Source organism: Lotus japonicus, chromosome 1 (genome assembly GCF_012489685.1).
Source record: "Lotus japonicus ecotype B-129 chromosome 1, LjGifu_v1.2".
Classification (NCBI taxonomy): Eukaryota; Viridiplantae; Streptophyta; class Magnoliopsida; order Fabales; family Fabaceae; genus Lotus; species Lotus japonicus.
This window is the reverse complement of record NC_080041.1, coordinates 88,904,375-88,932,361: the sequence shown is the minus strand read 5'-3', so window position 1 is coordinate 88,932,361 and position 27,987 is coordinate 88,904,375. Positions and strand designations below refer to the sequence as shown.

The following is a 27,987-nucleotide window of genomic DNA, read 5'->3' as shown; positions in this document are numbered from 1 at the left end:
ACACTATAGTATGCTCTAGCCAAACCAAGTTTTTTACTTTCACGTTTCAGTGTTTTCTCTATAACAAATGTACATAATCTAAAACCAATTTCCAGACGAGCAACACAATATGGGACAGTAACAAAAAAATATACATATAATAATATACGTGAAAGTAAAATGAAAAGAATAAAGAAGAAAAAAAAAAAGAGGACAAGAGTTGGCAAACAAGTGAAAAATGCAAACCAAATCACAGTTCTACGGGGGAGTAGGTTTTGGTTTCACTTTTGCCATGTCAACAAGGTCTCCAAATAACTTATCCTCTGGCTTGGAAGGCTTCTTCGGTGGCACATATGAGGAATTTCTATCATCACTCATAGATAAACCATACATTTGCTGCTCAACATATTGAACCCCTTGTTGTGGTTGTTGACCATAGCCATATCCTCCCATGTATTGGTTGCCATACATCTGTTGAGCATACATGGGATGAGCCACAGGACCATTCTGCATTTGATGTGGAACCATACCCATATAGGGAGAAGCTGCTACACCCTGAGCATACTGAGGGTGCATGCCAAATTGATTACTTTGAACTTGGTTATTCATTGCTGACATATGGCTAGCATTTGGTTGCTGCATGTACATTCCAACAGCCTGGTCATACCCCATTGCTTGAGGTCCCTGAGGAAGGGGAGCACCTTGTACATGTGTCACAACCATTTGAGTGACCTGCAGTGGTTGTGGGTATTGATTGCCGGCAACCGGACTACCGTTTTCTGCGGCTTGAGCTTCCCAGGGTGGTGGTGGGAATGACCCACCACTTTGTGCACCTGTATAACAGGAAAAGGAGGGGAAAGTGAACGATGCAGAAGTGTCCAACATATGGGAGCACAACTATGAATTTCCATGAACCAACTCGAAAGCAGGGATCAGAAACTAGAATTTCTTAAAGAGACTACTAAACAGAAGAGAATGCAATTGCAAAGGATTTGAGACAAACAGGAATTAGATGTAAAGAAGAATTAAGCTCACCATTGACTGGTGAAGGTGGCTGTTGCTGCTGTGCAGCCTGGCCATTCCAGGCAGGACCAGTGCTTTGTGCATATGGTGATTGCTCAAACTGAGGTGACCCCACACTTGGCATACTTCCATTGGGGTAGTATACACCTTGAGAAATGAAAGTTTGCTGCTGTTGAAATTGGGGGCTTAATGGACTGTTCGGCACAGCAACATTAGTTGGCTGGTTATTGACAGAAGGCGCATTGCTTCCATTTGAAAACATATCAAAAAGAACCAGGGCATTCTGCTGAGACATAGGACTTGCAGGCTGTTGTTGTCCAACAGGAACGAGAGCAAGTGAATTGTCTGCTTTTGGTGAGTTATAGTCGTCACCACTGAGCAGGTCCAATTTGGGATCAATCTTAATGGGGGGAGCTGAACCATTTGATGTAGGAGGTGCAGGAAGCAATAACTGATTCAATGTTTGAGACCCTCCTTCAGCACCAGAAGGAGACCTACAAAAAGATATTTAAGTGAGGAGCCATATAACCAGAAATCCAAAAGGTACTAGACAGGTTAAGTCAACTTGGAATTGATTTGGTCCACCAATCAAATTCTGGATTTTCATAATGAAACAATAAAATATGCATGTCTGCCACAAAAACTAAGCCTATGACCCAGTTCATCGAAAACAAGAGATTCATCAACAAATTACTGGTGTATTAAGTGAAATACATAAACAGAGACTCTCTGATAGTGGCAAATAAGTAATAACACTCCCACATGCAAATGTGAACAATGACAGAAACCTAAGAACCCATAGACTCTCTTTCTTGATTCTATTGCAAATGTAAATAATAGCATTATAGCACAGCAGCACAGAACTTTGCAAAGCCTTATCTTTAAAGCCAACGACCAAAAATTCATTTTCAATTATATTCCTAACGGAACAAAAACATCCATTAGAAACAATATAAACAAGTTTCCAGGATACAGTTGGCACATATAGTCAGAATTTATTATGAATTATAAAATTCACTGTGTCAAAAAAAATAGTAAACATAAATGAATTACATGGATTCCAATATGGTGAAAATGATTTTTTTGAATTTTAATTGGGCAAGACTGATAGCATCCTAATCCTATGTCAATGAATGCAGAGCAATAGAGCAACAATAGACAGTGGGCTACCTCTCATCAGATTGTTTACTAGTATCTCCAGTATCAACCAAGGGACCACCAACATCTATAAGAGCTCCAGGAGGTGCAGGATTCAGTTTCTCAGTATGATTTTGACCAGGAGTTCCTGAAGCAATGGATTCATGTTTTGCCAGTACACGCTGCAGATCATCATTCAGAGCTAGTCCTTGGCATAGCAGCGACTCATCCCTGGAAAAGTAGACAAGAACACACCATAAATAATAACTTGGCTTTTTTCCTTTGGATTTAAATAAGAAAATTTATTAAGAATACAATTAAACTAATCAAACATGTAAAGAATATGATATTATGGCCATTTTTATCTCATAATATCATGAAAACGGACATCTGGCCTTACGATGTTGAATTAACGAGGTGCACCACTCTCTGCTTGTATGTTCGACATTGCTCCACTAAATCAACAATAACCTCCTGCCGAAGCCCCTGAAAATAGAAGTAAAGGTCATACATGAAATTTACATGTTCACCAGAATCAGTAGCTTTATTGATAAAAGCCTTATGCTTCACAAAATAATATTTTATTCATCTACATTATATTTTGAAAGTTCAACTTACTTCTTTGTTACCAGGCTCAATAGCACTGAGCATTTCTGCAAGAACATCCATAATACCACGTGCGTTCTGAATTTCAGACAAACTGCAATGCAACAGAAAGTTCAATTTAAACAAATCATCGCATAACTACCCATGGTAACCTGTACCACATAATTACCTGTGGTTTACCATCATCAATCATCATAATAATAGTGAGACAAAAGCTAGCAATGTGCTATTAGACAAACTCTTTAAAACAATGTTTATTATTGGGTAAATTTTGTGCCCGACTAAAAAACCAGGGAAAATCTATGTTTGGTGGCACCACTGTGAAATTCACAAGACAAAAGCATTTTATAAAGATTGTCAAATAGTGTGTCACTGCGTTTTATAAAGATTGTCAAATATTCCCTCAGAGAAGAGAAAGAATAAAATGGTTTTATAATTTTATTATTATGTGATATATTAGCCTCTTAAACTAAAATGGTTATATTATTAACTCTTATTTATAATAATATTAGACTTTTAATCTAATATGGAAACTAATGCTAAGAAAAAATCTAAGACACTCTGGGATAAGATATAGCTATTATAAGATATTCCGAGGAGATAATCTAAAGATACTCTAGGATAAGATAAAGATATTATAAGATACTTTGTATAATCTAACAGTTATACACTAGACTATGCTAAAATTGTGTATACTAACACATTCCATCAAAGAAAGATCTGAAGGTAGTATGAGTTAGAAATGTACCTTAGCGTTGGAAACTCAGACTCTGCCGAGGACTCGGCTGTGTGTGGCTGAGCATCAGAGTCTCGTATATTTTGAGGGTATGATGTTAATGGTTGTGTTTGGAGTGGTGTGAATACAGGTGCAGATTGCTCGGATCTCTGAGGGAATACTGCCCCAGAATGCTGAACAAACAAATCCGTTATAGAAAAAACTAGACAAACAAATTAAATTTAAAAAGGTTTATGCAAATATTCTGAGAGCAACCATTCACTCTCAAGATGAGAGCATTAAGACTGAAAGAAACGTGCTAAAGGCTTCTCTTATGAACTGTTTCCCTCCCAGCTCATGATGAAAAGTGGACAGGAAATACTTGGTATAAAATATCTCAATGCAAATAACTAAGTAAACATACCAGTAGTTCCTGGTACGCAGCATAATATTGTGGATATCTTGCTCTTGGCCCACCAAAAGCTTCTTGCCAAGTATCTATGAGAATCATTATCTTCTCTCTGACACGGGGATCAGGCTACAATTGGTATGACAGATATCATTAACATACTTTACACGATAAAAACGGGCATAAAATAAGAAGGATATGAAAACATTTAGAAATATGAATACCTTCTTCTTTACTATTTTCACCATCTCATGAAGAACATCTCTCTCTGCAACATGCATGTGGACAATGTCCCCACAATTCTTTATGATTGTCTCAAGAAGCTAGAATATACCCAACCAATTAAAAAACAAATCAGCTTTTCTAATTGTTAAAGATGATACAGAAATGTTCATTATATCCAAACTAGAGTTCTTACTACCTTATCCAAACAAACCTAATTTAAACAGCTACAAGGTATCTTGAGACAAACCCTAACACTAAGACAACATAGCACAGAAATTGCAGTTTTAATCAAATTTGGTGGTTTTTATTGCTTGCAATTTAAATCTAACAAAATGATGCAACCCCCTTCAACTCAACCACATATAGCCTATGAATTGCAACGGAAATCAATGTCTCTCCATATTTATGATAATTTTAAGTGGAATGTCCATTTTATTTAAACGGAGAGAAACCTTAAATAAAAAAGCAGCTTGAACAATTTTAAGAACTGAGTTGAAAAAGTTTACAATGAAGTATCTGAGCTTACAGTTAGTGCAAGAAGTTGAACTTTAGAACTTCTACTTCCAATCCGCTTCTTTAAGCCTTTAACAACATCCTTTGATTGCCTGAAATAAATAACCAAACCGAATTCTCAAACTCTGGAAGTACAAACCAAGAAGCAAAAATCCAAAATTATACATAAAATTCCAGTTAAACATTTATATTCATTAGAAAAGAGAGAGAAAACCAGTTCCAAATCTATATTCATTGAGATACACCACCCACTTCTCCCAATAGCAAAAGATATAAACAATATGGGTTTTAAAAATTTCATAACATGATTGAATGGGCACAAACACAGAACCATTAGTTCCTAGAAGGCCATGATGTTCCATAATAAAAGGGAACTCGCGACGAGAATGAATCTTCTAAGATGACTATGTAAGGACTATGTCAAAATGGTGTCTAGCTCTTCCTAAGCAACAAATAATAGCACGTTTATTCTATTGCCTCACAATCGATTCTGAAACCAGCGCGCAGAAGTTTCTCCCCACAATTGATTCTCGCTCAAATCAATTGTAAAAGAATTTCCAAGCATCCACTAAATAGAGCTTCATCAAAGTTTACGACTATGATAACGAAAGAGATAGACTAAACTATTATATGACATGTCATGTGTAAATTTTATTCGAGAAAATCTACTCCCACTTGAAAGTTAAAGTGGCCACTGAAGGGGCAAATTTGCAGAATCCATAATAGCCATCCACTATACCTATTCTCTAACTAATCAAATAATCCTTGTAAACCAGTGTTGTTAATCAGATCACGGAAAATAACGGAAAGCTAAAAATCGATTATGTCAAGCCCTCAAAGTGGTAAATAACTCCAAATAGCGAATAGCAGTGAGCCCTCAGAGCGCTACGCTATAGCGCCGCTGTTTGACAACACTGTTGTAAACCATTACTGAACCCCCGATCACCAAGTCAAAGAGTGAAACCAAGGTCCAATCCAACTCTGAACCCAGCTCGAGATTTCTCATTCCTAGTTTTTGCTTTTACTTCAATTGGCTATGCAAAAGTAAAATCACAACATCGAAGAGCAATATTCAGCTATAGACACTAATTCCACTCTATAACTCAAAATCAGAATTCATTCATAACATAGCATCAAAACCAAAAACCTCAGCCGTTGAATTTTGTTCATATTTTTGCCAGAAAAAGTGAAAACCAGAGAACTATTCGATCGAAATACCAAACGGAAAGGAAGATGAAGAAATTGCACATGATTAGAGGTAAAGAGAATGGAGAATTGGAAGGTAGAATGAATGCATACGCAGGGTCACGATTGAGTATATCACAGATCTCGATGTTCAAAGCCCAGTCAGGACCGATGAGCATGTCGCTTGTGGCACGCTCCACCAAGGGATTCACCATCGCTGCTCGGCGGCGACGAGAGGATCGGTAGTTTTCCGGCGAGATCGAACTGCAATTCCGGCGATACAGCAGAGATGAGATGAAAAGTAACGGTCTCTCTCTCTCTCTCTCTCTCTCTATCTGTCTCTCTCTCTCTCTCTTTCCACCACGAAGATGCTAAATTGAATTCCGTTGAGGAAGAAAAATTGAAAGGGTAGAATCTCAATATCTCATCTCATCTCAATATCTCAATCTCATCTCATCTCAATATCTCAATCTCAATATCTCAATCTCAATCTCAATATAAATCTCAATATAAATCTCAATATAAATAAAAAGAGAACCCATTAGAAGGAAAGTTTGCCACATCATACTATTGGAACCACACCCCAATCTTGCGCCACGTATGCAGAAATATTAAAAAAAATCTCAATATAAATAAAAAGAGAACCCATTAGAAGGAAAGTTTGCCACATCATACTATTGGAACCACACCCCAATCTTGCGCCACGTATGCAGAAATATTAAAAAAAATTCTAAAAGAAATTCTTATTACTATTTTTAGCAAAGATTGGAGTTGAACACGTGGTTACTCTTGAGCATGTGTTGCAATATTTCCATGCTGTATTTAAAAATAAAATCTCAATATAAATAAAAAGAGAACCCATTAGAAGGAAAGTTTGCCACATCTCAATATCTCAATATCTCAATATAAATAAAAAGAGAACCCATTAGAAGGAAAGTTTGCCACATCATACTATTGGAACCACACCCCAATCTTGCGCCACGTATGCAGAAATATTAAAAAAAATTCTAAAAGAAATTCTTATTACTATTTTTAGCAAAGATTGGAGTTGAACACGTGGTTACTCTTGAGCATGTGTTGCAATATTTCCATGCTGTATTTAAAAATAAAATCTCAATATAAATAAAAAGAGAACCCATTAGAAGGAAAGTTTGCCACATCTCAATATCTCAATATCTCAATATAAATAAAAAGAGAACTCATTAGAAGGAAAGTTTGCCACATCATACTATTGGAACCACACCCCAATCTTGCGCCACGTATGCAGAAATATTAAAAAAAATTCTAAAAGAAATTCTTATTACTATTTTTAGCAAAGATTGGAGTTGAACACGTGGTTACTCTTGAGCATGTGTTGCAATATTTCCATGCTGTATTTAAAAATAAAATCTCAATATAAATAAAAAGAGAACCCATTAGAAGGAAAGTTTGCCACATCTCAATATCTCAATATCTCAATATAAATAAAAAGAGAACCCATTAGAAGGAAAGTTTGCCACATCATACTATTGGAACCACACCCCAATCTTGCGCCACGTATGCAGAAATATTAAAAAAAATTCTAAAAGAAATTCTTATTACTATTTTTAGCAAAGATTGGAGTTGAACACGTGGTTACTCTTGAGCATGTGTTGCAATATTTCCATGCTGTATTTAAAAATAAAATCTCAATATAAATAAAAAGAGAACCCATTAGAAGGAAAGTTTGCCACATCATACTATTGGAACCACACCCCAATCTTGCGCCACGTATGCAGAAATATTAAAAAAAATTCTAAAAGAAATTCTTATTACTATTTTTAGCAAAGATTGGAGTTGAACACGTGGTTACTCTTGAGCATGTGTTGCAATATTTCCATGCTGTATTTAAAAATAAAATAAAATAATAAACAGCTTTTTAAATCTAGGTTTAGGCTATCATTCTCTACTTTACCTCTAACTGTCCATGGGAGCCAATCAACATGTTTATATTGCTTTTTAAAATTTTGAATTTATAAGAATTGGTAATTGCATTAAATGCTGTGAATTGTTTTTTAAAATATATTTTTATCGGTTTACCCAAACTGCCCACAACAACCAATCAACTAAGAGAGAGAAAATTCTGCTAAATATCACGGTTGCTTTGTGCGTTTCGTAATTCGTACTGCAACCATTAACCTTACGTGCTTTGCTTTAGAAGACTAACAACTGCTTCTTTCTACCATCTGCACCCCTACCTAATACACATGATGCCTCTATGAACCCTATAGTTTGCTCAATATGATATCTATTTGAAATTTGAAATTTGAAATTGTTCAATTCAAGATGGAGCCTGAATCAGATAGATTGGGGGGTTTCATCTAACATTAAAGATTTGTTTGAAAAGAAGTAAGCTATTCAATTGCAACTCTCAACCCAGTTTAATTTGTCTTTTTCCTCTACCTTCTCTTAACCATTTGTTTTCATCTCATTTTTCGTTGATTAAATCTTATTTTTGGAGGGATGGCTGGCCGGATTTCGTGAAGGATATGGAGATTGGAGATGGAGCCTGCATAAGAGAGATTGGTGGTTTCATCTAACGGGTGAGGCAGCAGGGTTTGTAGGCAAGAGTACTAAAGTTATTATATAATGAATCTGAATCTATGACCGTGTTAGAGGAGGCTACACTACCTGAAAGGTTGTATTCATTTTTACTTGCTTCGGAAAGTATTTGTTCCTCCTTATCCTCATATGATTCCTGCTTCTTTTGAATTGAAATAGAAGGATATAGCTAGATAATGGTATTGATGAGTTGATGGCTGGTGATATGAAAAGTGGTTCTCTGTTATTTTATCCATTTTTTATACTATATTTTTGTTCACATGTTCTCCTTTCCTTTTGTCTACAACTCATTTAAGTTTGAACTTATTTCAGGTGATGTAGAGATTGGCCAAAGAGGAGTAGATGATACATGCTTTGGGTAAGTGACAAGTTTTATTAAATAAAATTACCATATAGTTAGTTTAAGATTATGATATCTGAGTCATGGTGCAAGGTTCTTCTACATTGTCTTTGAATTGAAAAAAAAAACGTAATGAAGCACCTAACTAAAGGGACTTTCTTTTGAAATTTGGCAAGATGGGATAGTGCATAATAATTGGTGGAAGTTATGTAGAGAAGCAAGAGGATTGAATGATTATGGTTCTTGATTCAGTAACAAGAACTTTGCTAAGTTTAGTATATACATATATACTTTGTTTGTTCTGCACTCTGAGTATTAATTTTGCTCAAGATTTCTTCCAGGCAACTTGCTTGCTTTCAAACTTGCTAACAAGAACTTTTTACTTCATTTCTTAGCCTTTCCAGATTATTTTCTTTTATGGAAGAGCCACTTGAAATACTCACAAGGGAAGATGTGACAGAAATGTGTACAAGTTAGCCTTCTAGAGAATATGGTTGCCATGATCTTGGAAATGATGGAGGCAGCCCAGTGCTGCTTTATGTTTATCATTATGCATTGAAGTTGTAAAAGCTGCAGATGCTGCATAGGTTAATGATATTAGGAGTCTGGGCTCATCCCATCAAAGATGATGTTTAGATTAGCTATGAATTTGTATGAAGAGCTGCAGGGAGCAGTCCTAAGTTGTTGAAGACTATCATGAAAGAAAATTTGGCCTTCGATTTTCTATAGTGAGCTTAGCTTTTTTATTAAATTAACTTTTGTAATTTAAGCAATGTATTGCTCAATTTTCAGACATGGATAAGGGTATATCAGTATGTAGCTTCCAGACATAGATATCTCTTCCTCATGGTAGAGGGTAGTCAACAATCTATCATTGCTGCCCAATAAGCTATCTGCTGCTCGAATCTCTCTTCAATGAATATTGAATAGACTTCGAGTGCTTGGTAGTTTAATTCTGTATTTTTGGTTTGGGCTTTATTTTATCTCAAGATTGTCACTTAAATTTTGACTTTTGAACAATATAACTTCATGCTATTCATTAATTCATTAAAGAATTTTAAGATTTGGTAGGCAACTTAAACTACTGTGGTACAGGATATCAAAACTGGGATTTTGCAAGCATATCTTGCATATTACTATGATGACTGCGCACAATATGATTTCTAAGTTTTAACCCAACAAAAATTGTACTCTACATGTATCAAGTCACTTTTTTTTAATTTAAGAATGTTCCTTTAAAACATTTTCGTTGTTATTTTCAAAGAGAGGAAGTTAAGTGAAACATACCTTGAAAAAATTGCATTTCTTTGGAGTATTTAACATGCTCCTACTAAGAAGTTGGATTTCAATTTTATTGTCACATTCAAATACCAGTTGGATTTCCAGAATTTGCTTTATATTTGTAACAGTTCAGTAAAGAAAATAGGTATGATGATATATGGAGGATTCAGGACAACAACACATTTAGCTTTAAAATATGCTTCCCCACAAGAAAACTAACACTCAATAAACCACACATTATTTAAAGTAAAAAAGAATATAACAATTACAGAAATCGGGGTAACTAATTATAACAATCGTTTAACTTCAATTTGGAAACTAATTGAATGTGTGTCTAACTTCATTCAAATTTGTACCTAATTGTATTTCTAATGCATTTCAAAAAAAATTATATTTCTAATGCCTATATAAATGTATCTTATAGAAATGTGATTTTATGAGAAATGCGATTTTATGCGAGAAAGTGAGAATTAATCATGACCGATATATCCAATCATGAATGGTTCAGATTAAATTAAATTAGTAATCATGTTATCACTTAAAAGTTATGTGTGAATTTTTTAAAAAGTCTCATGACTTCATGTTTTAATATGGATCATCCATGAATGATCTAACAGTCGTGATTTATTCTCATTTTGTTACATACAATATTTTACCTAAAAAAAGCTACAATGGATGATATTTTACTTGAAAATGTTTTCATATTAAAACTAATATTTTAAAGAAAACCATCATTTTGATGATGATGCTGTGGAAAACTAATATTTTAAAGAAAACCATCATTTTGATGATGGTGCTGTGGAGGGTGACGTCGTCAAACCAAGTAGAAATAGATGTATTGGAGGGTATAATAAATTTGGAGATGAAAGTAGAAAGAGATGTATGGGGGAGGGTGTAATAAATTTGGAGATGACTCCTCTTTCAATTTTGGGGACTAGCAGATTGAAACATGGTCCTCCAAAAGGGAGACATAACAAGAACGAAAAGCCGCTCCGGGATTTTCTTGAGTTAATTCCAAGAGATGATGGGGTTACAACTAGGGCGAAGAGTGTTTGGTTGGTGGGCAAGGAATTAAGACTGCATCCTAGGAGCTCAGGGAAACTGATGCTTAGGGGTTTGAAGGCTCAAATTAGACAGAATCATTCTCATTTGACTTTGAAGTTGTTCTTCTTTAGGTGTCATTCTCTTATGGATACGGTGGACGTGGTAGAAGTTGGGTTTTATAAAAATAGTTTATAATATAATTTTAGAAAATTTTAAAAATGTTTAAACAATTTTAGGAGTAGATATATTAAAAGTATGATAGTTTGATAGTGAAATTACGTTGTACGGCGATTAGAAAACATTAAATATATAATCACATGTAACTTAACTGGTATGGAGTTATCTAAATGATCCATGTGGGTGACTAATCCACAACTTAATATACCAATATAATTTTTATAAATAAATTAATAAATAAAATATAGAGATGTTAACTCACTTATCTTTAATGTGATTGGAATATGAGTTATTTAACTCAAACTTTCTCATAGTTAATTAGACAACCCTAACGGATATAAAAACTATAAAAATAAAATAGAATCCACGAGAATGAATAATTTACATTTGAGGAACATTTCAGAATGAAAATAAAAAACTAACAGGATGAACATTTTACATGTCTTTTTTTACATGTCAAAACTACTAAATGTTTAATATAATTAAAGCATTTATCCATAGTTGTTTAAATACCTTTTAGAGTAAATATATAAAAAATTAATCATCAAAATAGTTCATACGAGGAATATAAACATTGATACATATATATATAGTCTACTTGCATTTTTGTTCAAATGTCAAGGTATTTACATGAAACTATTTTCATATTTAATCTAGGCTGAAATATGGTTTTGGTCCCTCTAGAATTAAGATTTTTTGGTTTAGACTCTTCTAAAAAAATTTCTTTCGAAAACACCCCTAAATGAAAAATAATACTGAAGTTTCATCTCTTGCCTTCACTTTCCATCCATTATCTACTGAATCACCTAACGGATGCTGACGTGGTATGACGCAGGCGTAATATATATTAAAATCTCTCACGAGAAGAACAATTACATGAAATTTTTTTAAATTTAAAACTCATGTTTTTTTAATACAATTTCAGTATTCTTTAGATAAATTTAAGAGTGAATATCTAAAATGGTAAAAAAATTGATAATGAAAATATGTTATAGAATGATTAGAAAAATATTAATATTGATATAGTATATTTTATGTTTTGTTAAATGGTATGGTAAAAGTCTCCGTAGGATAGCTCAAGTGGTAGGAGTTAGGGGACATATGAGTTGGGTAGGGGAGGTTCAATGATCGATTCCTGGTGGGTGCAATTTATCTTTCCAATGTACCAAGAAAAATGATATGGTAAAAAACTCACATATGGGGAGCGATATTTTACATAAAAATAATTTTATATTCAAAAAAAAGCAAAAAAAAAAAATATAATACTACATGAATACTTTTTGTAATTTTTTCAATAATTTTTGAAATGAATATATATAAAATTATGATAATCAGTAAAAAGTTGGGGAGAGATTTTTACATCAAAATAATTCATATTTAAACAAAAAAAAATATTAATGTATGATAATATAAAGGTCATGAAAGGATTAGAAATATAATTTTTTTTAAAGAAGAAATGTGATTAAAAGAGTATTACCGTTAGTGTAAAGTTTGTTTACAAAAACATTCAATCGAATTCCGCAAAATCAGAAAATATATTTTTATTTTAATTAAAATAAAAAACAAATGTAACAGATTCTCCTATATGTCATACTGTGATTGGTTGTCAGTGTAAAACTACTTTATACTCACTATGCATATCCAAGGGGTGTCTTTACCTAAAAATGTTTTTCAATTTAAAATTCATAATAAAGGAATTATAATATAATTTCATTAATTTTTTCAAAAAATTTAAATAATTTTAAGAGTAAATATATATAAATTTAAAATAACTTGATAGTAAATATAAGACGTGGAAGATTCTAAACATTAATGGTATGTCCCCAAATGATAGTTCAAGTGGTAAGAGTTGGGGACATATTGGTTGCGATGGAAGGTCCAGAGATCGATTCCTGGAGGGTGCAATTTATCTTTCCGATGTACAAAATAAACCATTAATGATATAACCATATGTAACTTGACTGATATAGGTTGCTTCCCTGTTGAGTATGTTCCTCACCCCCGTGAGCTACCCAGGAAAGTAAACACCATGGTTGTTGGGGTGGATTTGACTTGCCCTCTGATTCAGTTTCAAGTAAGGGTGTTTTGGGTTCCTCGGATAATCAGTTGGTGTTGTTTGACTCGCAAAGGCCCAAGAGTCCGCCTGGCGTTATGACGAGGGCGAGATCGACTTTGGCCATGGGGAAACGTCTAGGGATGTGTTATGATTGCTCTGATGAAGTTTCTCTTCAAGGCACAACAAATAACATCAAATCTCTCGAGCTTAGATGATGTAGAGTGGCTGGTCTCTCTTGGGTTAATTGTAGGTCTTTTGTTCATAGGGGTTTCTTTGGTTGTTTTGGTGCCTTTGCTGGGATATTTTGGGTTTTCATTCATAGGGATTGCTCTTAGTTTTTTCATGATTAGCTTTTAGCTGTACTAATCATCTTCTCCCTTTTGCTCTTTTATGAGCTTTGTTATCATTCCTTTTAGATATATATAATTATATTGCTTTTACTTTCGAAAAAAAACTTGACTGATATAAAAACATTAAAAAAATACACGATAATTAATATTTGAGATTTGATTATCTTTAGGAAAAATACACTTCGATATATCTTTAGTCATTTTATAATGTTAAAGTGAAAATTTCTTTAAATTAACAATACTTTATATATTTTTGAATTTTTTTATATTAAATTTCAATAATTCCTTAACGTTAATTATGTGATTTTATTTCATAACTAACTTTTAAATTTTTGTGAAAAAATTTCCCGTGCATGGCACGGGTCAGTATACTAGTTGGAAGTGAAAATAATGTCACGCGCCAATAATGATAGGACACGTGTTACTTTTGAAGGGTGATTCTCCCCGATCCTTCGACGCCGACCAAAGCGGGGGCATAGAATTGAACGCTCAGTTGCACACCGCACCTGACTCAGAACAAGGTTGGCAATTGGCATCGTCTAGTATATAGTCAATCAAAAAAAATTAAGAAAAATAATGAGATAATCACATTCATTCCACCACATGACCACATCTATGTAAGAGAGATAAAAAATAAAAAATAGAAAATTTAAATATTGTTAATTTTCAAATATTGTCAAGCAATTATCGTAAAAGAGTTAGGGTATGGCCCGAATGATAGCTCAAGTAATAATAGTTATGAGACATATGAGTTGGGTGAGGAAGGTCTAGGGATCAATCCTTGATGGGTACAATTTATTTTTCCGATGAAAAAAAAAAGAATTAGAATATATTTGGAAAACTCATTTAGGTTTCACATTTGGCATGATCCACGTGTTCATAAGCAAGAAATAATTGCTTTTAGATTTCTTAATTCACGTTTGGCATCTCCGGATTTGAAACCTCACACACTTAATCACTTTCCAAATATGTAAAAAAAATTATAACAAGAGAGTAATTTGTGTTTCGACTTTCGATATAAAATTGTTTGTAGTTTTTTAATGTTTGGTGTTGTATGAGGCGAGCAACTCATACTTTATTTTTTTATTGTAAAGATTTAGCTTTCAGGTTTTGATTATTTTTATTTTTCCCTTATTCGTCGTTTTGGTAATTGTGTTGCGTATTAACTAGTAAAAAATGTAGCTTTTACATCAATCCTAGTTGGGTTGGAGAGTTGTTGCTAGGTGTCTTTTGTGACACCCATAGGCAACGAGGGCGGAGGGCGATCGTCGGTGTAATGAGAAGGTAAAGACAATAAACGACTCAAGGTAAGACTTTTATGCGAGTGGATATATGAATGAACCGTTATCACACTCAAATGAAAGGTATTTTGAAGTTGTATAGATATGTGTAACGCCCCGATTTCTCGAGTGTCACACAGTAACAAATTAACCAATTATCGTAAAGAGTTTTCGTCGATTCACTTACTAATCTTGTATTAATGACAAAAGTTCAATTATTGTGAAACTCTAGAAAACCTTATCAATTTAACTTGCGGAATAAATAACAATACCAATTTCTGAAATAAACAACACTTTTAATTAAAAGTAATAATCCAACAATACATAATCCAAAACCACGGGCTAAGGCCCAAAACCAAGATACATCAAATAATCTATGAAAAATAAATTTAGTACATGATAGTTCAGAACTACGTGTCACTCGACCCCAACAAAACAAACATCAATCACTCCTCAAGCCACCCACAAAGTCTCTGCCGCTTCTTCACTGGGACCTTGACTTCTGGCTCAGCACAGTTACCCTTCGTCTCTGCCTCCACTAGTATAGCAGCTTCAGCAACGGACGGTGGGGCAGCAACCTCCGCATGCTCGGAATGATCCTCATCTACGTCAGCCAATTGTGGAGAGTTCGAGTCGGAGCTCTCATCACCAGGGTGCAGAAAGCGGCAAGTCGCAAATGACATCTTCACCTTGCCCCACTCCATGTTCTGAGTCTCGATGATGTTTCTGTGTCGGTCGCGTCCGGTGATCGTAGCACTGCCGACGTACAAGCGACGTACCTGGCTAGAGTCGGTCTGTCAGGCGTTGTCCTTCCCTTGATCAGGAAGATCGATCGTCCATGAGGTCACTGAGCTCTTGATCTTCACCATCTACCCCCCCCCCCCAGAATAACACATAACACATAAACAAGGTCAGATCTCATGTTCAACATATAACAATCATATTTCTCATAAATAACAAGATTTAAATGGGAAACTATAAGTCTCATCTCAGTTAGTCACCTAAGTTCAGTTAGACTAACGTCCTCACCATTCACACAACCACCTCAACACCTTGGCCAAATCACGATCATCCGCAGATGAACAATCACAAGGGGACACTTAGTACAACCCATGTCACATGGGGACACTCAGTACAACCCATAATCTCGAGGAGACCATAGTCAAACTCATCACGTGGGGACACACAATACAACCCACAAACACCCTCGCGTGCAAGTAACCGTTTGTCTCTAACGGCACCATCGTTCTCATGGTCCATAGTCATAACCAGACCTATGTTCCATTTACATTCTCATTTTACTTGCAAGCGATTAAGTTCTCAATTCTCTTTGTTCATGGCTCTAATATGTCAAATTAGAGTCTTAACAATTTCAACAACGAACAATGAAACATAAACGACAAGAAATAATCACAACGTCAATAGGAATTACAGCTGGATGAGCGACCCTTTTGGCAATATCTCAGTCCGGTAACATATAAGCTATATCAAATCACATAGACATATCTTCATGTACACCACTACTTAAATCATGGCAGATTCATCAATCTAACCATCACATAAACTTGTGCATGAATTGAAAGAAAGAAAACTCGCCGACAACCATAAAGGTGGCTCGGCCGAACCCTAAAAGGGCTCAAGGGTTTTCAAAACTTTTCCTTTCTTCCATTTCAACCTCACAAGCCAATGTCCAGCCAACAATATCCAACATATTCTCCCAAAAATCCATAACTGAACATACATCAACTTTCATGCTAAATCATGTGAAAATCAAGCCAAATTTAGCAAATAATCATGGATTACATACATAAGGACATAGGGTCATATGATATACATCAACATCTTATCCTTAACATCATTCATGCCTCACAAATGTGATGAAATTCCAGCAGTAGTTAACAATCACCACTAGCACAAAGACTAAGAGAAAAACCCACCAAAACCCTAAAATTTGGGCATGGCCGAGAGCACTACATGCTCTAGGGCTTCTCTCTTTTTTTTTTAAACATTTTGGCCATCCTCTAGGCCAACATACAGCAAGCAACTTATCATGTTAATCATCAACATAATCATTCTTAAGCATATGATTCATCAAGGAATTTGATCTAGGCAAGAACATGGCAAAGTTGTTAACTTTGGTGTCAATTGCATGTGATCATGGCATCAACTTTTGATCTAGGCAAGAACATGGCAAAGTTTTTAACTTTGGTGTCAATTGCATGTGATCATGGCATCAACTTTTGATCATGGTTTAAAACAACAAATATCAAGTCCATAAGGCATATGATCTACCCTCAACCCTCATACAACCTCATACATCATCAACCAACACAAAACTCAAATCATAGTCATGCAAATCATGAAACCTTCATCATGTATGATCCTAGACTCTACCCACTAGATCCACCCTTACCTTAGCTTTTGGTGTGAAAGGATGATAGAAAGGTGATGAAAAAGATGAATGAAGACACCCTCTCCTTGCTGCTCCTCTCAGCCTTTGCTTGGTCTTCTTCTTTCTCCCTTGATCCTTCTCTTTCTTTCTTTCTTTCTTTCTTTTTCTGATTGTGTGATGAGAATGAGTGTGTGGAATTATGCTTCTAACTCAGCCCTTTTGGTCTCTCAAAAACTGAAAACCCTTTCCCTTTTTTGCCCACAAACCCGCGGCCTCACACACCTCTCCCAAGCCTTCACAAAATTTTTCAATTTGAAAAGGGACAATGCATTAATTGCTCATCATTTTCTCCTTTATTCCTTCCACAATCTGATTTTCATTTAACTAGGAGACATAACCCCCAATAATCCCCTTAACTCAAGCAAACCAAGTCAACAAACAAGTCTCCTCTCCTTCCCTCCTCATCAAACTCGGCCATGGTACCATTCTTGGCCTCCAAGCAACCCAAAATCACTTTATCTCGAAGTCCTTGACCTTACAAATAATTATTTTCTATCACCCAAATATTATTATTCTAAATAATAATATCTCACACATTGTAAGCCAAAATCACACTTCAACCAAGGAAATATAAATCACAAATATTCCACACTTATTATTTATTTCGAATAAATAACATTAACCATAAGGTTAGGGTCTTACAATATGTGACTATACAGTTAAGGAGAGCATAAAAATGTGATTGATGTTACTCATAACAATTTTTTTTTGTACATCGGAAATATAAGTTGCATCCGTTAGGAATCGATCCTTAGACATTAATCATAACAATAATATGCATCTTCTTTTTTTGAGAGTCCAACTCATAGAACTCCATGATTAATGAGAATTATTTTGGTGCAATATTGTCATGATTTCTATTACCATTTGGTCGTTTTATTAATATATTTTATTAAAAAAATATATTCTTTTTTAATATTTCTTTCTCTTCTAATTCTTCTTCATAGCATTATTTTAATACTTTCTTTACATTACATTTCTCATATTCTTTTATACTTATATAATAAAAATGAGGATGACTTTGACAGTTTTTTTAAGAGAACTTCATTAATTAAGAAGAAGAAATAGGCACAAAAACCTTTACATCATGTTCGAATAAAATAATCTAATCTAAGGAGAGCCTCCTAGCCCAACTAGAGTTAGAAAAATTTAAAACCTTATTAGCTAAATAAATTGCAACGCTATGTCACTGCTATAGGAACAAAAGTAAAATCAACAAACTCAAAACTTAGGAATAGATCATGTCAGTTCTTAACAATCATGTTAAGATAAAAAACCACCGTTTAAAACCTCCTTCCAACACAAATTTAAAAGTAACAAGTAATCAGTTTCAAAACAAACAAAACAAAAACAAAGATCATTAGCTAAAGATATTGCCAAAGGGAAAGAGATAATGTTAGTCACCTTCACTGAAAGTGTTAAGTTCAAACGATGAATACATCATTTATCATATTTTGAATGATAAAAAATTTCAAGAGCATAAGTGAATGGTTAAATATTTCATGCAAATTATATTTCAGGAAATAACCTTTTTGCTTCACATCCCCATCGTTTGATGATAAAGTACAAGACAATGTCAGAAGATGTGCCATACATGTAGCAGAGAGATCAAAGTCATAAGACACTCAAGACAAACTATACAAGCAAAGAAAGTCAAACCAACCAGATCGCCTGACAAGAGAAGAGAAGGCAGATCAATATGAAAGACAATTCGTACAAGACAAGAGAAGTCAAAGAATCAAGGATCATCTATACAAGCACAGTCAAAGCTTCAGGACAAACTGTGCCAGAATCGTCCAAGCAATTTGATCATCCGCCAGATATTCAATTTGAAAGCTCTCTAATATCCTTAATGGGAAAGTCAAGTGCAAAGGACACAGTGCATTTAATGCACCTGACGAAAAGACCGTTTGATCCAACGGCTAGTACTCAAGATGCTCTACACGCTCCAACGGCTATCAACAAACTCTATAAGCACTTAAAGTAAAAAATGAGGACTTGAAGATTTTCAGAAATAAGAAACTGAGCTAAATTTTTATCTAAGTCAATTCTTCTTCAAGTAAGTAAGAAAGTAAATTTCCATTGTTCGAGAGAAAAACCTAAGAGTCAAATCTTCATATTTAAATCTCTCTAGATCAATAACACAAAGTATATCCAGAGTCAAATTCTCAAAAAACTTTGTAGTTTTTTTTTTTTTTTTACTTTAACTTTGTAGTTACTACCACTGCACGATGCATTAAAAAAAAACATGTCTTATCCAATTCAGTCACCTTTTCAAAGCAACACGGCATATATTATCCGCTCGTTTGAGAAGCCATTGTATTGATTAAACTGTGTGTATATAATATTAAAAAAAATGTCCAAAGTCAAATTAATATTAATGTAATAGTCAAAAAATTATGTATAACAAAGAGAGATATAGATTGCATTTTTTTCGAAAAAAAAAACTTTAGTTTTGAAATTTTGTAAGTTAGTTTATCGATTATAATTATTTGAGTAATAGTTTATAAATACATCACTATGTTTAATTAATAATTTAATATCAACTAAACTTTAAAAAAAATCAACTATTTAAGTATTAATTCCACTTTCAAAACAAATAATATTTAATTTTAAGTATTAATAAGGAAGAAAATATTTTTGTTAATAAACAATAAAATATGCAAATGTAAATATTGTATATATAAAATACATGCACTTCCATTCCTTAAAAAAATATAAAACATACACTGTGCTCTCTTAGTATAAGTTGTTTTAAATTATTTTGTATCATGCATTAATCAGATAAAGTGACTTATATTATATATGCCTTAATTGCTAAGTGCTAAACTGCTCCATAAAAAATTCCACCATTAAAAAACTGATCTAAAAGTAATACAGTAAAATATTTATTATATATAGGTAGTGTTTGGCCCAACTTATTTTTGACTTAAAAGTCACTTTTAAGGTAAAGTTGGGCCAAACAGATTTCATTAAAATTTCTTTGACTTAAAAGTTACTTATTTTTACTGAAGAAATATGATAAAAGTAACTTTTTAGAAAAAGGCATTGAGAGGAGCTTTGAAAAAAAGGAGCTTCTCTTTTGGCCTAACTTATTTGTATCTGTAGTGGTTTACGTGGGTTTATCGTGGTTTTTCTCCATCTTCTTCCTCTTGGAACCCTGGCTGTTTCCTATATCGCCTTCCTCTACAGACTCGTGGTTTTGAATTTTGCACACACTCAGCCACTCAGGTACCGTTAACTATCTTCTATTTTGATCTCTTTCTGAAATTCATGGATTTAATCACTGATTTCTACTCTCTGTGTGTGGTGATGTTAATATGAATGTCTTAATATTTGGTTTTCTGAGTTCCATTAGGTCTTACATGCGTACTCTGATTCAACCGATTCTGAATATTTATATAATCTATACATGAACCAACAATTAATCATATACTAATATATACACAAATATGTACAAGAATCAGATTTGTTATGAAATTCTTAAATTCCATTGTTATACGTGGCCGTGGGTGGGGTTAAATTGCCATTGTTATACGTGGGTGGGTTAGATAATGATTAAGATAGGATTTTGGGTTTGCTGCATAAGGGGAAGGGGCTATAATTAAAAAATGATTAAATTTATCATGTGTGAAACCAAAGGTTAAGTGTAAACAGAACAATTTTAAGGCTTCTTTCTATGAGTGGGAAACTAGTCCTAGTGTTTGTTTGGGGGCTGCTATATCTTGGTAATTTTCCTACTGGGTTTTTTTGCTGCTAGTCCCTCTTGCCCCGGTTCTGTTAGCTGTCCTCAAAGCTGCTTGGTGTTGGTTTCTTTCCTACCTTGCCATCCTCGTGTCCTATGCTGCTACTTGTTGGACTTTTTAATGTTAGAGCAGCCTTTTTGTCTTTGGTTGTACTGTGTAAGGAGTTCATCACCAAGGGTTTAGGATTGGTGGATTCTTGTTTCTCTTGTTTCATGGTTCTGATCTCTGTTTCTTGTAAGGGATGTGGGCACCCCTAGTGCCAACCTCCTATTGTATCTCTACTTTTATTTATATACATATTACTTGGCCTTTCAAAAAAAATGTATTTTTTCTGTTTAGTTTTCTTCTTGGACTTCTTGTATGTACTCATTATCTTTGTGTCTTGTGTCCATGGAAAGCTTTCTGTCATATCTTTCTTGTGGTCTCTTGGTTATGAGGCGTGAGGTTCTTTATTCTGACTGTTGATGAGGGGGGTTTGGGTGTAGATGGGCATAGTTATATTATGGATTGAGCTGTTTTGCAATTTGGACCATGCGGGTGTGCTCACTCCATGCTTTCTGCCAAATATATCATCTATGTTCTGCATGTCTTTATGAAACTTTGTAAAATAGTTTTACCAAACAGCTTTTAACTTAAAAGTAGCTTTTAAGTTGTATAAAAATAAAATTTGACAAACAGCTTCTGCCTTTTTTTAAAAGCTCTTGTTTTTATCTTTAACTTAAAAGTAGCTTTTAAGTCTAAAATAAGTTGGGCCAAACGATCCCATAGAATACTTTCAAGTTCTTATACATTTTATTTGTAGTATGATTCTGGAAAACACGACATTGATATGTTTATCGTAGTGTTTTTCATTGGAGACTCCACCATGTCACTATTGCCATCGTCATTTTATTCCGCGACAAAAGAAAAGGACGCCCATTTAATTCTTTTAGCCTATGCCAGATCCAGCATTAAAAAAAGAGAAGGGCGGAAAATATGAGAAGAATATGAAAAAATGACAGTGAATGCTTTTTTCCCTTATTTGATTGTGGCCTGAAAATAATAAGGAAAATATTAGAGGTTGTGTGCATATAGTCTTTTTTGTTTCCTCTCCAAATATTGGAGAGTTGGAGGAATATATTGTTTCCAATTTTAACTATTTATTTATCTGGGTTGGTGCAAAGTTTGGATTAAATTACTTTAGTGTTCGGTAGATTAATAATATTTAAGATACATGGAGTATAAATTTTATATTTATTTAGATATTATTCTATGGGTTGATAAGTTGATTAGGGTGGAGTAAAATTATCTTCACTGGCCTGCTTTTGTTATAAAAGATAAGAAAATAAGCTCAAACATGATTTAATCAGGCAACAGCTGACTCATGAGAGAATTCACCAATAAAGTTTCCAGATTGATTGTATTTTGTTGCATCCTTCATCTTTCGCATGGAAATAGTAGTTGTCAAGTCCCAGAAAGAAGATATTGTGCAAAATTGCATTTGAAGGTAGAGGGTAATCAATATCAGCAATGCTGGTTTTATTTAGGTCTTTAGCAATGCAGGTTTTTTGTTATAGGTTGGGAGATGATGAAATATGTTGGGTTAAATACTTAAATGTCATATTAGTTTAGTTCATGTGCTGTAGGTTGAGAAATATGTCACTTTTAGTCCCTACCAGAGAAAGCTCCGACAAAATTGCTTAATGTCCCATAAAGCCTACGTGGCACGTCCACACATATATATATATATTTATATATAATATATATATATATATATATATATATATATAAAGTGGAACATGTATTAAAAATTAATAGAAGCTGTTACATCAGACTCAATCAAACCAACACAATCCGGGGGACCTCCTCAATCCAAACACAGTTGGGGGTACCCTGAAGAATTCTTAACTAAGAAATCAGCTACAGAATTTCCGGATCATTTAACAAAAGACAAACAAAAGTTAGTAAAAGATAAAACCAAATCCTTACAATCCTTTAGAATGGAAATAAAATAAGATGCTCCCTGCATAGACTTGTTACAAGCTTCAAAAAGTTGGAGACAAACTGTTTCTACTTCAATATCTTGGAAAAATAAGTCTGCAGCAAGTGAGAGGCACCATCTAAAAGCAATTGCTTCAGCCATTAACGAGGAAGGAGCATCCACCGGAAAGGTCGTCGTTGCCGCCATTACTTCGCCATGCTGGTTCCTAGCGACACCACCCAGTCCCGTCGCGCGATCAACCAGCCAAGACCCATCAAAGTTAAGCTTGAACACGTTTTGCTGTGGTCTACTCCACACAGCAGCAAAAACGCGAGCAGCAGGCATAGGGGAGACTCAGCTCTCGAGGAGCTCCCAACATTTTCATCAGGAACTTCCTCCGCCCACACTAAATTAGCATAGGTTTCGGCATCCCGAGCTAAAAAGTCTGCCACAGTATTACCCGTGCGTCTAACAAAAGAAACAGTAAATAATCAAAACTCGAAAGTAATAAACGACAATCTCTAAAAATAGAGCTAAGATAAGACCTTCCTTCCTCCCTTGCCGAGAACTGAAAAGTTGAAGACAATCCGTCTCCACACAAATCCGTCAAAAGCCCAAGTCAATAGCCAACTGCAATGTCCAGTACCGCATGCTCATGGCCTCCGCTAAGACAGGAGAGGGAAGGTCCAGAGTTGGGGAGGGGAAGGTCCAGGGTTCGAATCCTGGAAGGGAAATTTGAAGGAATTTTCTAACTTACTAACAACTAACCACTAACATTTGCCTATAAAAAAATAAAATAAAAGACCACAGTGTATCTATCAGTCCATTTTCTAATAGAATAAAGGGTTAATGGTCAAATTAATCCCTGAGTTCGTAACAAAAGTGAACGTTTAGTGGCGGTTATTTATACAATTACTAGAGGTTTTTGACCACCACTAAACGTCATTTTTCGTCAGAGGGACTAAAATCAAACTCACTTACAAACTCAAGGACTAATTTGACCATTAACCATAGAATAAATGAAAAATAGACTACTAGCCTAAGGGCAGCCGATCCATTTTCTCAGTTTGAGAAAACAACTTAATTAAGCGCTTATGGTCATAAGCGACCATAAATACTTATGACATAAGCACTTATTCATAAGTTATTTTTAAAAAACTATTGAAATAAATTGAAAATAAACTATATATAAATATAAACTCTTTGCATAGGCTCTCCCAAACACTTACACAAACACTTATGCTATCAGATAAGCTCTAAGTTCTTCCAAACAGAGCCTCGGTTACTACGGTTACTAGGTGAATTTGGGTCTTTCTTCACATTAACACAATGAGTCATCAACTCACTTGAATTTGGGTTCTGTTCGTGCTTGTGACCTATTATTTGGATAATGAATTAATGAAATTTAAAATTGAAACAAACCAAATAAGAAAATGGGGTAGAGAACACCCGGGCGATTGAGTGATGAATTCATCATTAATTTTTAATTTGGGGATTAGGGTTCTTGAATTTGGATTTAAGGTTTTCTTTTTTAATTAATAATGTGAGTTTAATTTAATTCTTAGTTACGAACAAAAACTAAACACATCATCTCCTCTAATGGTGGAAACACTTTGTTTCAGATGGGCTAATCGGGTAGCTATTGATCTTAGTTTTAGGTGTGTTATTTTTTAGACCGATTGTCAAGTACTGTTTAAGATTTGACAAAACCCAAGTTATAATGTGTCTTATTTTGCTACTGTTCTTAGGGATTGTAGAGCCCTAGTGTCTACTTTAATTATTTCTCTTTTTCATTGTTCGTCGAACTGGTAATCAGACCGCTAATTTTGTTGCTAATTTAATTTATAACTTTTTTGATGTTATCTGGGTGGAGATGTTCCTCCGGGGCTAGTTGCTTTCCTTCGAGCGGATGTATTAGGCATGACCGCATTGGTCGTGGTGCTTTTGCTTAAAAAAAATAACTACAGCGACTAAAAATGTATTTAATCCTTCTAAAACTATCATCTCTTTCGGGGATTAGATTTGAAACCTCACCCATTAGAAATGTCACCCCACTTAAAACACTTTCGGAAATTTAATTTCCGAAATATTTTGGAACTTAAAAATCTGGAGTATTTTTCACACTTAAAAGTAAGATGTCACATTGTATTTTGCACGGTTGGATATGTAAATCCCGAATTAATCTCGGAATGTAAATTCTAATATTTCAAAATTAATTCAGAACTTAAAAATCCGAAAATAGGGGTGTGAAATCTAGTAGTGAACGGCATAAATCCACATCTCTTTCACGTTTAGTTTCTACTGCGAATCTATTCACTTCAACATCAAACCCTCAGAGTCAGCTCACTATCACTGCAAATGGCGAAACCCTAGATTCCAATTTCCACAAATCCATCACTCAAATGTCGTTTCATGGTTGATATGTGAGCTTAAGATGAAGAAGATGAAGACGAACGATAGAATTAGCAACTTACCAGACGCAATCCTCTGCCACATTCTCAGTTTTCTCCCAACCAAGCAAGCGGTTGCCACCACCGTTCTCTCCAAGAGGTGGAAGCCACTATGGCGTTCAACCACCGCTCTCGACTTCGACGACGACGCCTATCTTGGAAGAACCAAAGAGGTTTATTCCAGCTTCATTCAATTCGTGTACGCTGTTCTTCTCTCCCGAGATTTCACCCAACCCATCACAAAATTCCGCATCAGTTCTCAATCCCGACACTTCGACAACCCTTCCCATGTCATCGTGTGGGTTAATGCTGTATTGCAGCGCCGAATCGAGCACCTTGAAATCTCGCTCCCATTTTCTGAAACCCCTGTTAAACCCATCAACTGGTCTTCCATCTTCAGTTGCAGAACTCTCGTGGTTCTCAAGTTGCAGGGGTTAGATTTGACACCCATTTCCTCTGTTGATCTTCCATTGCTTAAAGTCCTGCATTTACAAGAATTGCATTTCCGAAAACTTGGATGTCTCGCTGAGCTTCTATTCGGATGTCCGGTTCTTGAAGATTTGTTTGAAAGGGATTTGTGTTATGCCATTTATTCGACTCGCAGGAAGTTTAAAACTTTACCCAAGTTGGTCAGAGCACATATTTCAGAAGGATATCCTATAGTGGAAGTGATTAACAATGTCAAGTTTTTGCGGATAGACCAGGTATTGTGGTCCTGGTCTATCCATCATTCATTTATATTCTTAAAGAAAATGGGATATTTGATTTCTAGTTATTGTAACTCATGCAGGATTGTTATCATCTCCCTGGGCATGGACATCGTTATGGTGAACGTATAGACATGTTTCACAATTTAACCCATGTTGAAATCGTCTATGCCAACTTTAATGAAGATTGGTTTGAGGTAGTGGAATTTCTCACGCATTGCCCCAAGCTTCAAACTCTCGTCATTAGCCAGGTTTGCTTAGAGGCTTAGGATTCAATATCTTTGTCACATCTCACATGTTTCCATTTATTTACTTAATTTTTTGTGTATTGTTAACAGCCAAAGTTTCATGAATACGGTCTTGGTGAGTACGAAGTAGGATTTGGGCAATACCCACTACATGTTCCTAAATGCATTCTACGACACCTTAAAGAATGCTATTTAAATGATTATCGAGGCACAAAAGGTGAGTTTCAATTTGCAAGATATATTATGCGGAATGGAAGGGTTTTAAAGAGGATGTCAATATGCAGTAGCACTGCTGAAAAGCAAAGAAGAAAGCTTAAGAATTTAACAAAATTATCCTCATGCATGAGGCGCTCATCATCGTGTAAACTTTTCTTTAAATGATAACAAACTAGCTACGCAAAAGGATATGGACCTTGTCTTAATTTTTAAATTAGTTAACTGGCTATTTACTGATAATTTCTTGTAAATTTGAGATATACTGCTGAAGTGTGAGGAAATTGTATGTCTTATCTTGTGCAAATCTCCATGGTCTCTCTCATACAAGCATAGTCACATAGTTGTTTGTTCATAGATTACTCTTCTGTCTTCTGATAGTATTAATTTTCTTATTATCGTGTATATCAATGATGTAGTAGCGATGCAGCAGAACTTGGTTAGAAATTAACTGTTCACATAAGACTGTTTTATCCTTTCAATAAGAAAAGGTTATACTTATTGGTAGGTTGAATTTTATTTTATTTTGTGTTAAACCGGTGTTTTTTTCTATTATTTTCTTTTAGTTTTGGTACGATGTCAACTTGCTAGGTTCATGAGATCTTACGCACGTAAGTTTCTTTTCATCTAATATGAGCAATTGGGATATTGGTAGGCTTTGTTGGGAAGTCCACTGCTGTGGTCTTCATGCCTCTTAATGGCTTAGTCTCTGGTTGTCGACAGATGGTACCCTTGTTGCACATCAAAGTTTAAGTAATTGGAATATTGAAGCTGTTTAGATTGCTTGCTAGTGCACTATAGTAACAATCAGATAAACCTGATATGAATGAACTGATTTATAATATATTTTTCAATGTCTCCCATTTGATTTTTAGAACAAGCATGTTAGCAGTCTACAACTTTGTGAGTAGTTAAACACATTTTTAGTTTAAACTTGCTAACATACTCCTTCTTAAAGGTGGAAAACTAGTGGGGATAAACCCCTTAAACATAATACACACAATTTGCTCGTTCTAGGAGTGTTGTAACTTGCCAATGTGCTTTCAAAATTCAATACCTGATGTTTGCCCAAACAGGCAAATGTCTTACTCCCATTTTTGTATTAAGTTCTGTTTGGTATTTGTTCAGCTTTACGACGTGAATATTGATTAAATTAATCTGGTATTTTAATTTGTAGGACCATATTTTGGTTCTTTTTTATTAGATAATTAGAGCAATTCTGCTTATAGGCAGAACTGATGGAAATCTTCTAAATGGAAGAGTTTCATCTCCATTTCTATGATTTGAAGCAGGTTTGTAGGTTCTATAATG

The 27,987-nt window shown here is 34.6% G+C and overlaps 2 protein-coding genes and 1 long non-coding RNA gene across 5 annotated transcripts; 2 read left to right on the top strand and 1 right to left on the bottom strand.

The window, feature by feature from the left end:
- Positions 1-11: 11 nt before the first annotated feature.
- On the bottom strand, positions 12-6,175 carry LOC130727545 (TOM1-like protein 9). Its single transcript, XM_057578699.1, has 10 exons — positions 5,907-6,175; positions 4,621-4,699; positions 4,094-4,192; positions 3,885-3,998; positions 3,494-3,654; positions 2,758-2,839; positions 2,540-2,625; positions 2,173-2,370; positions 1,015-1,496; positions 12-812 (listed from the first exon to the last, which is right to left on the bottom strand). Exons 1-10 carry the CDS (start codon positions 6,005-6,007, stop codon positions 238-240), a joined length of 1,977 nt encoding a protein of 658 aa, XP_057434682.1. The 5' UTR covers positions 6,008-6,175; the 3' UTR covers positions 12-237.
- Positions 6,176-7,895: 1,720 nt separating this feature from the next.
- Positions 7,896-9,745, top strand: LOC130732193 (uncharacterized). Of its 3 annotated transcripts, XR_009016960.1 has the most exons (4): positions 7,902-8,159; positions 8,272-8,448; positions 8,685-8,730; positions 9,108-9,741. It is a non-coding gene; the product is annotated as an uncharacterized LOC130732193 (long non-coding RNA). The 3 variants fall into 3 exon arrangements; XR_009016962.1 differs by having other exon boundaries at positions 7,896-8,448; positions 9,117-9,745; XR_009016961.1 differs by having other exon boundaries at positions 7,898-8,448; positions 9,108-9,743.
- A 15,602-nt stretch (positions 9,746-25,347) lies between these two features.
- LOC130727544 (F-box/FBD/LRR-repeat protein At4g26340-like) lies at positions 25,348-27,033 on the top strand. Its single transcript, XM_057578698.1, has 3 exons — positions 25,348-26,212; positions 26,299-26,466; positions 26,554-27,033. The coding sequence occupies exons 1-3, from the start codon at positions 25,493-25,495 to the stop codon at positions 26,842-26,844; spliced, it is 1,179 nt and encodes a 392-aa protein (XP_057434681.1). The 5' UTR covers positions 25,348-25,492; the 3' UTR covers positions 26,845-27,033.
- Positions 27,034-27,987: the final 954 nt, after the last annotated feature.

Coding starts and splice junctions, on each gene's coding strand:
- LOC130727545 (XM_057578699.1), bottom strand. CDS start 6,007: ATGGTGAATCCCTTGGTGGAGCGTGCCACAAGCGACATGCTCATCGGT. Junction 2,371..2,539: donor CACCTCGTTAATTCAACATC/GTAAGGCCAGAT, acceptor CTACTTTTCCAG/GGATGAGTCGCTGCTATGCC. Junction 813..1,014: donor GCCACCTTCACCAGTCAATG/GTGAGCTTAATT, acceptor CCTGTTATACAG/GTGCACAAAGTGGTGGGTCA.
- LOC130727544 (XM_057578698.1), top strand. CDS start 25,493: ATGAAGAAGATGAAGACGAACGATAGAATTAGCAACTTACCAGACGCA. Junction 26,213..26,298: donor AGTTTTTGCGGATAGACCAG/GTATTGTGGTCC, acceptor TAACTCATGCAG/GATTGTTATCATCTCCCTGG. Junction 26,467..26,553: donor AAACTCTCGTCATTAGCCAG/GTTTGCTTAGAG, acceptor TATTGTTAACAG/CCAAAGTTTCATGAATACGG.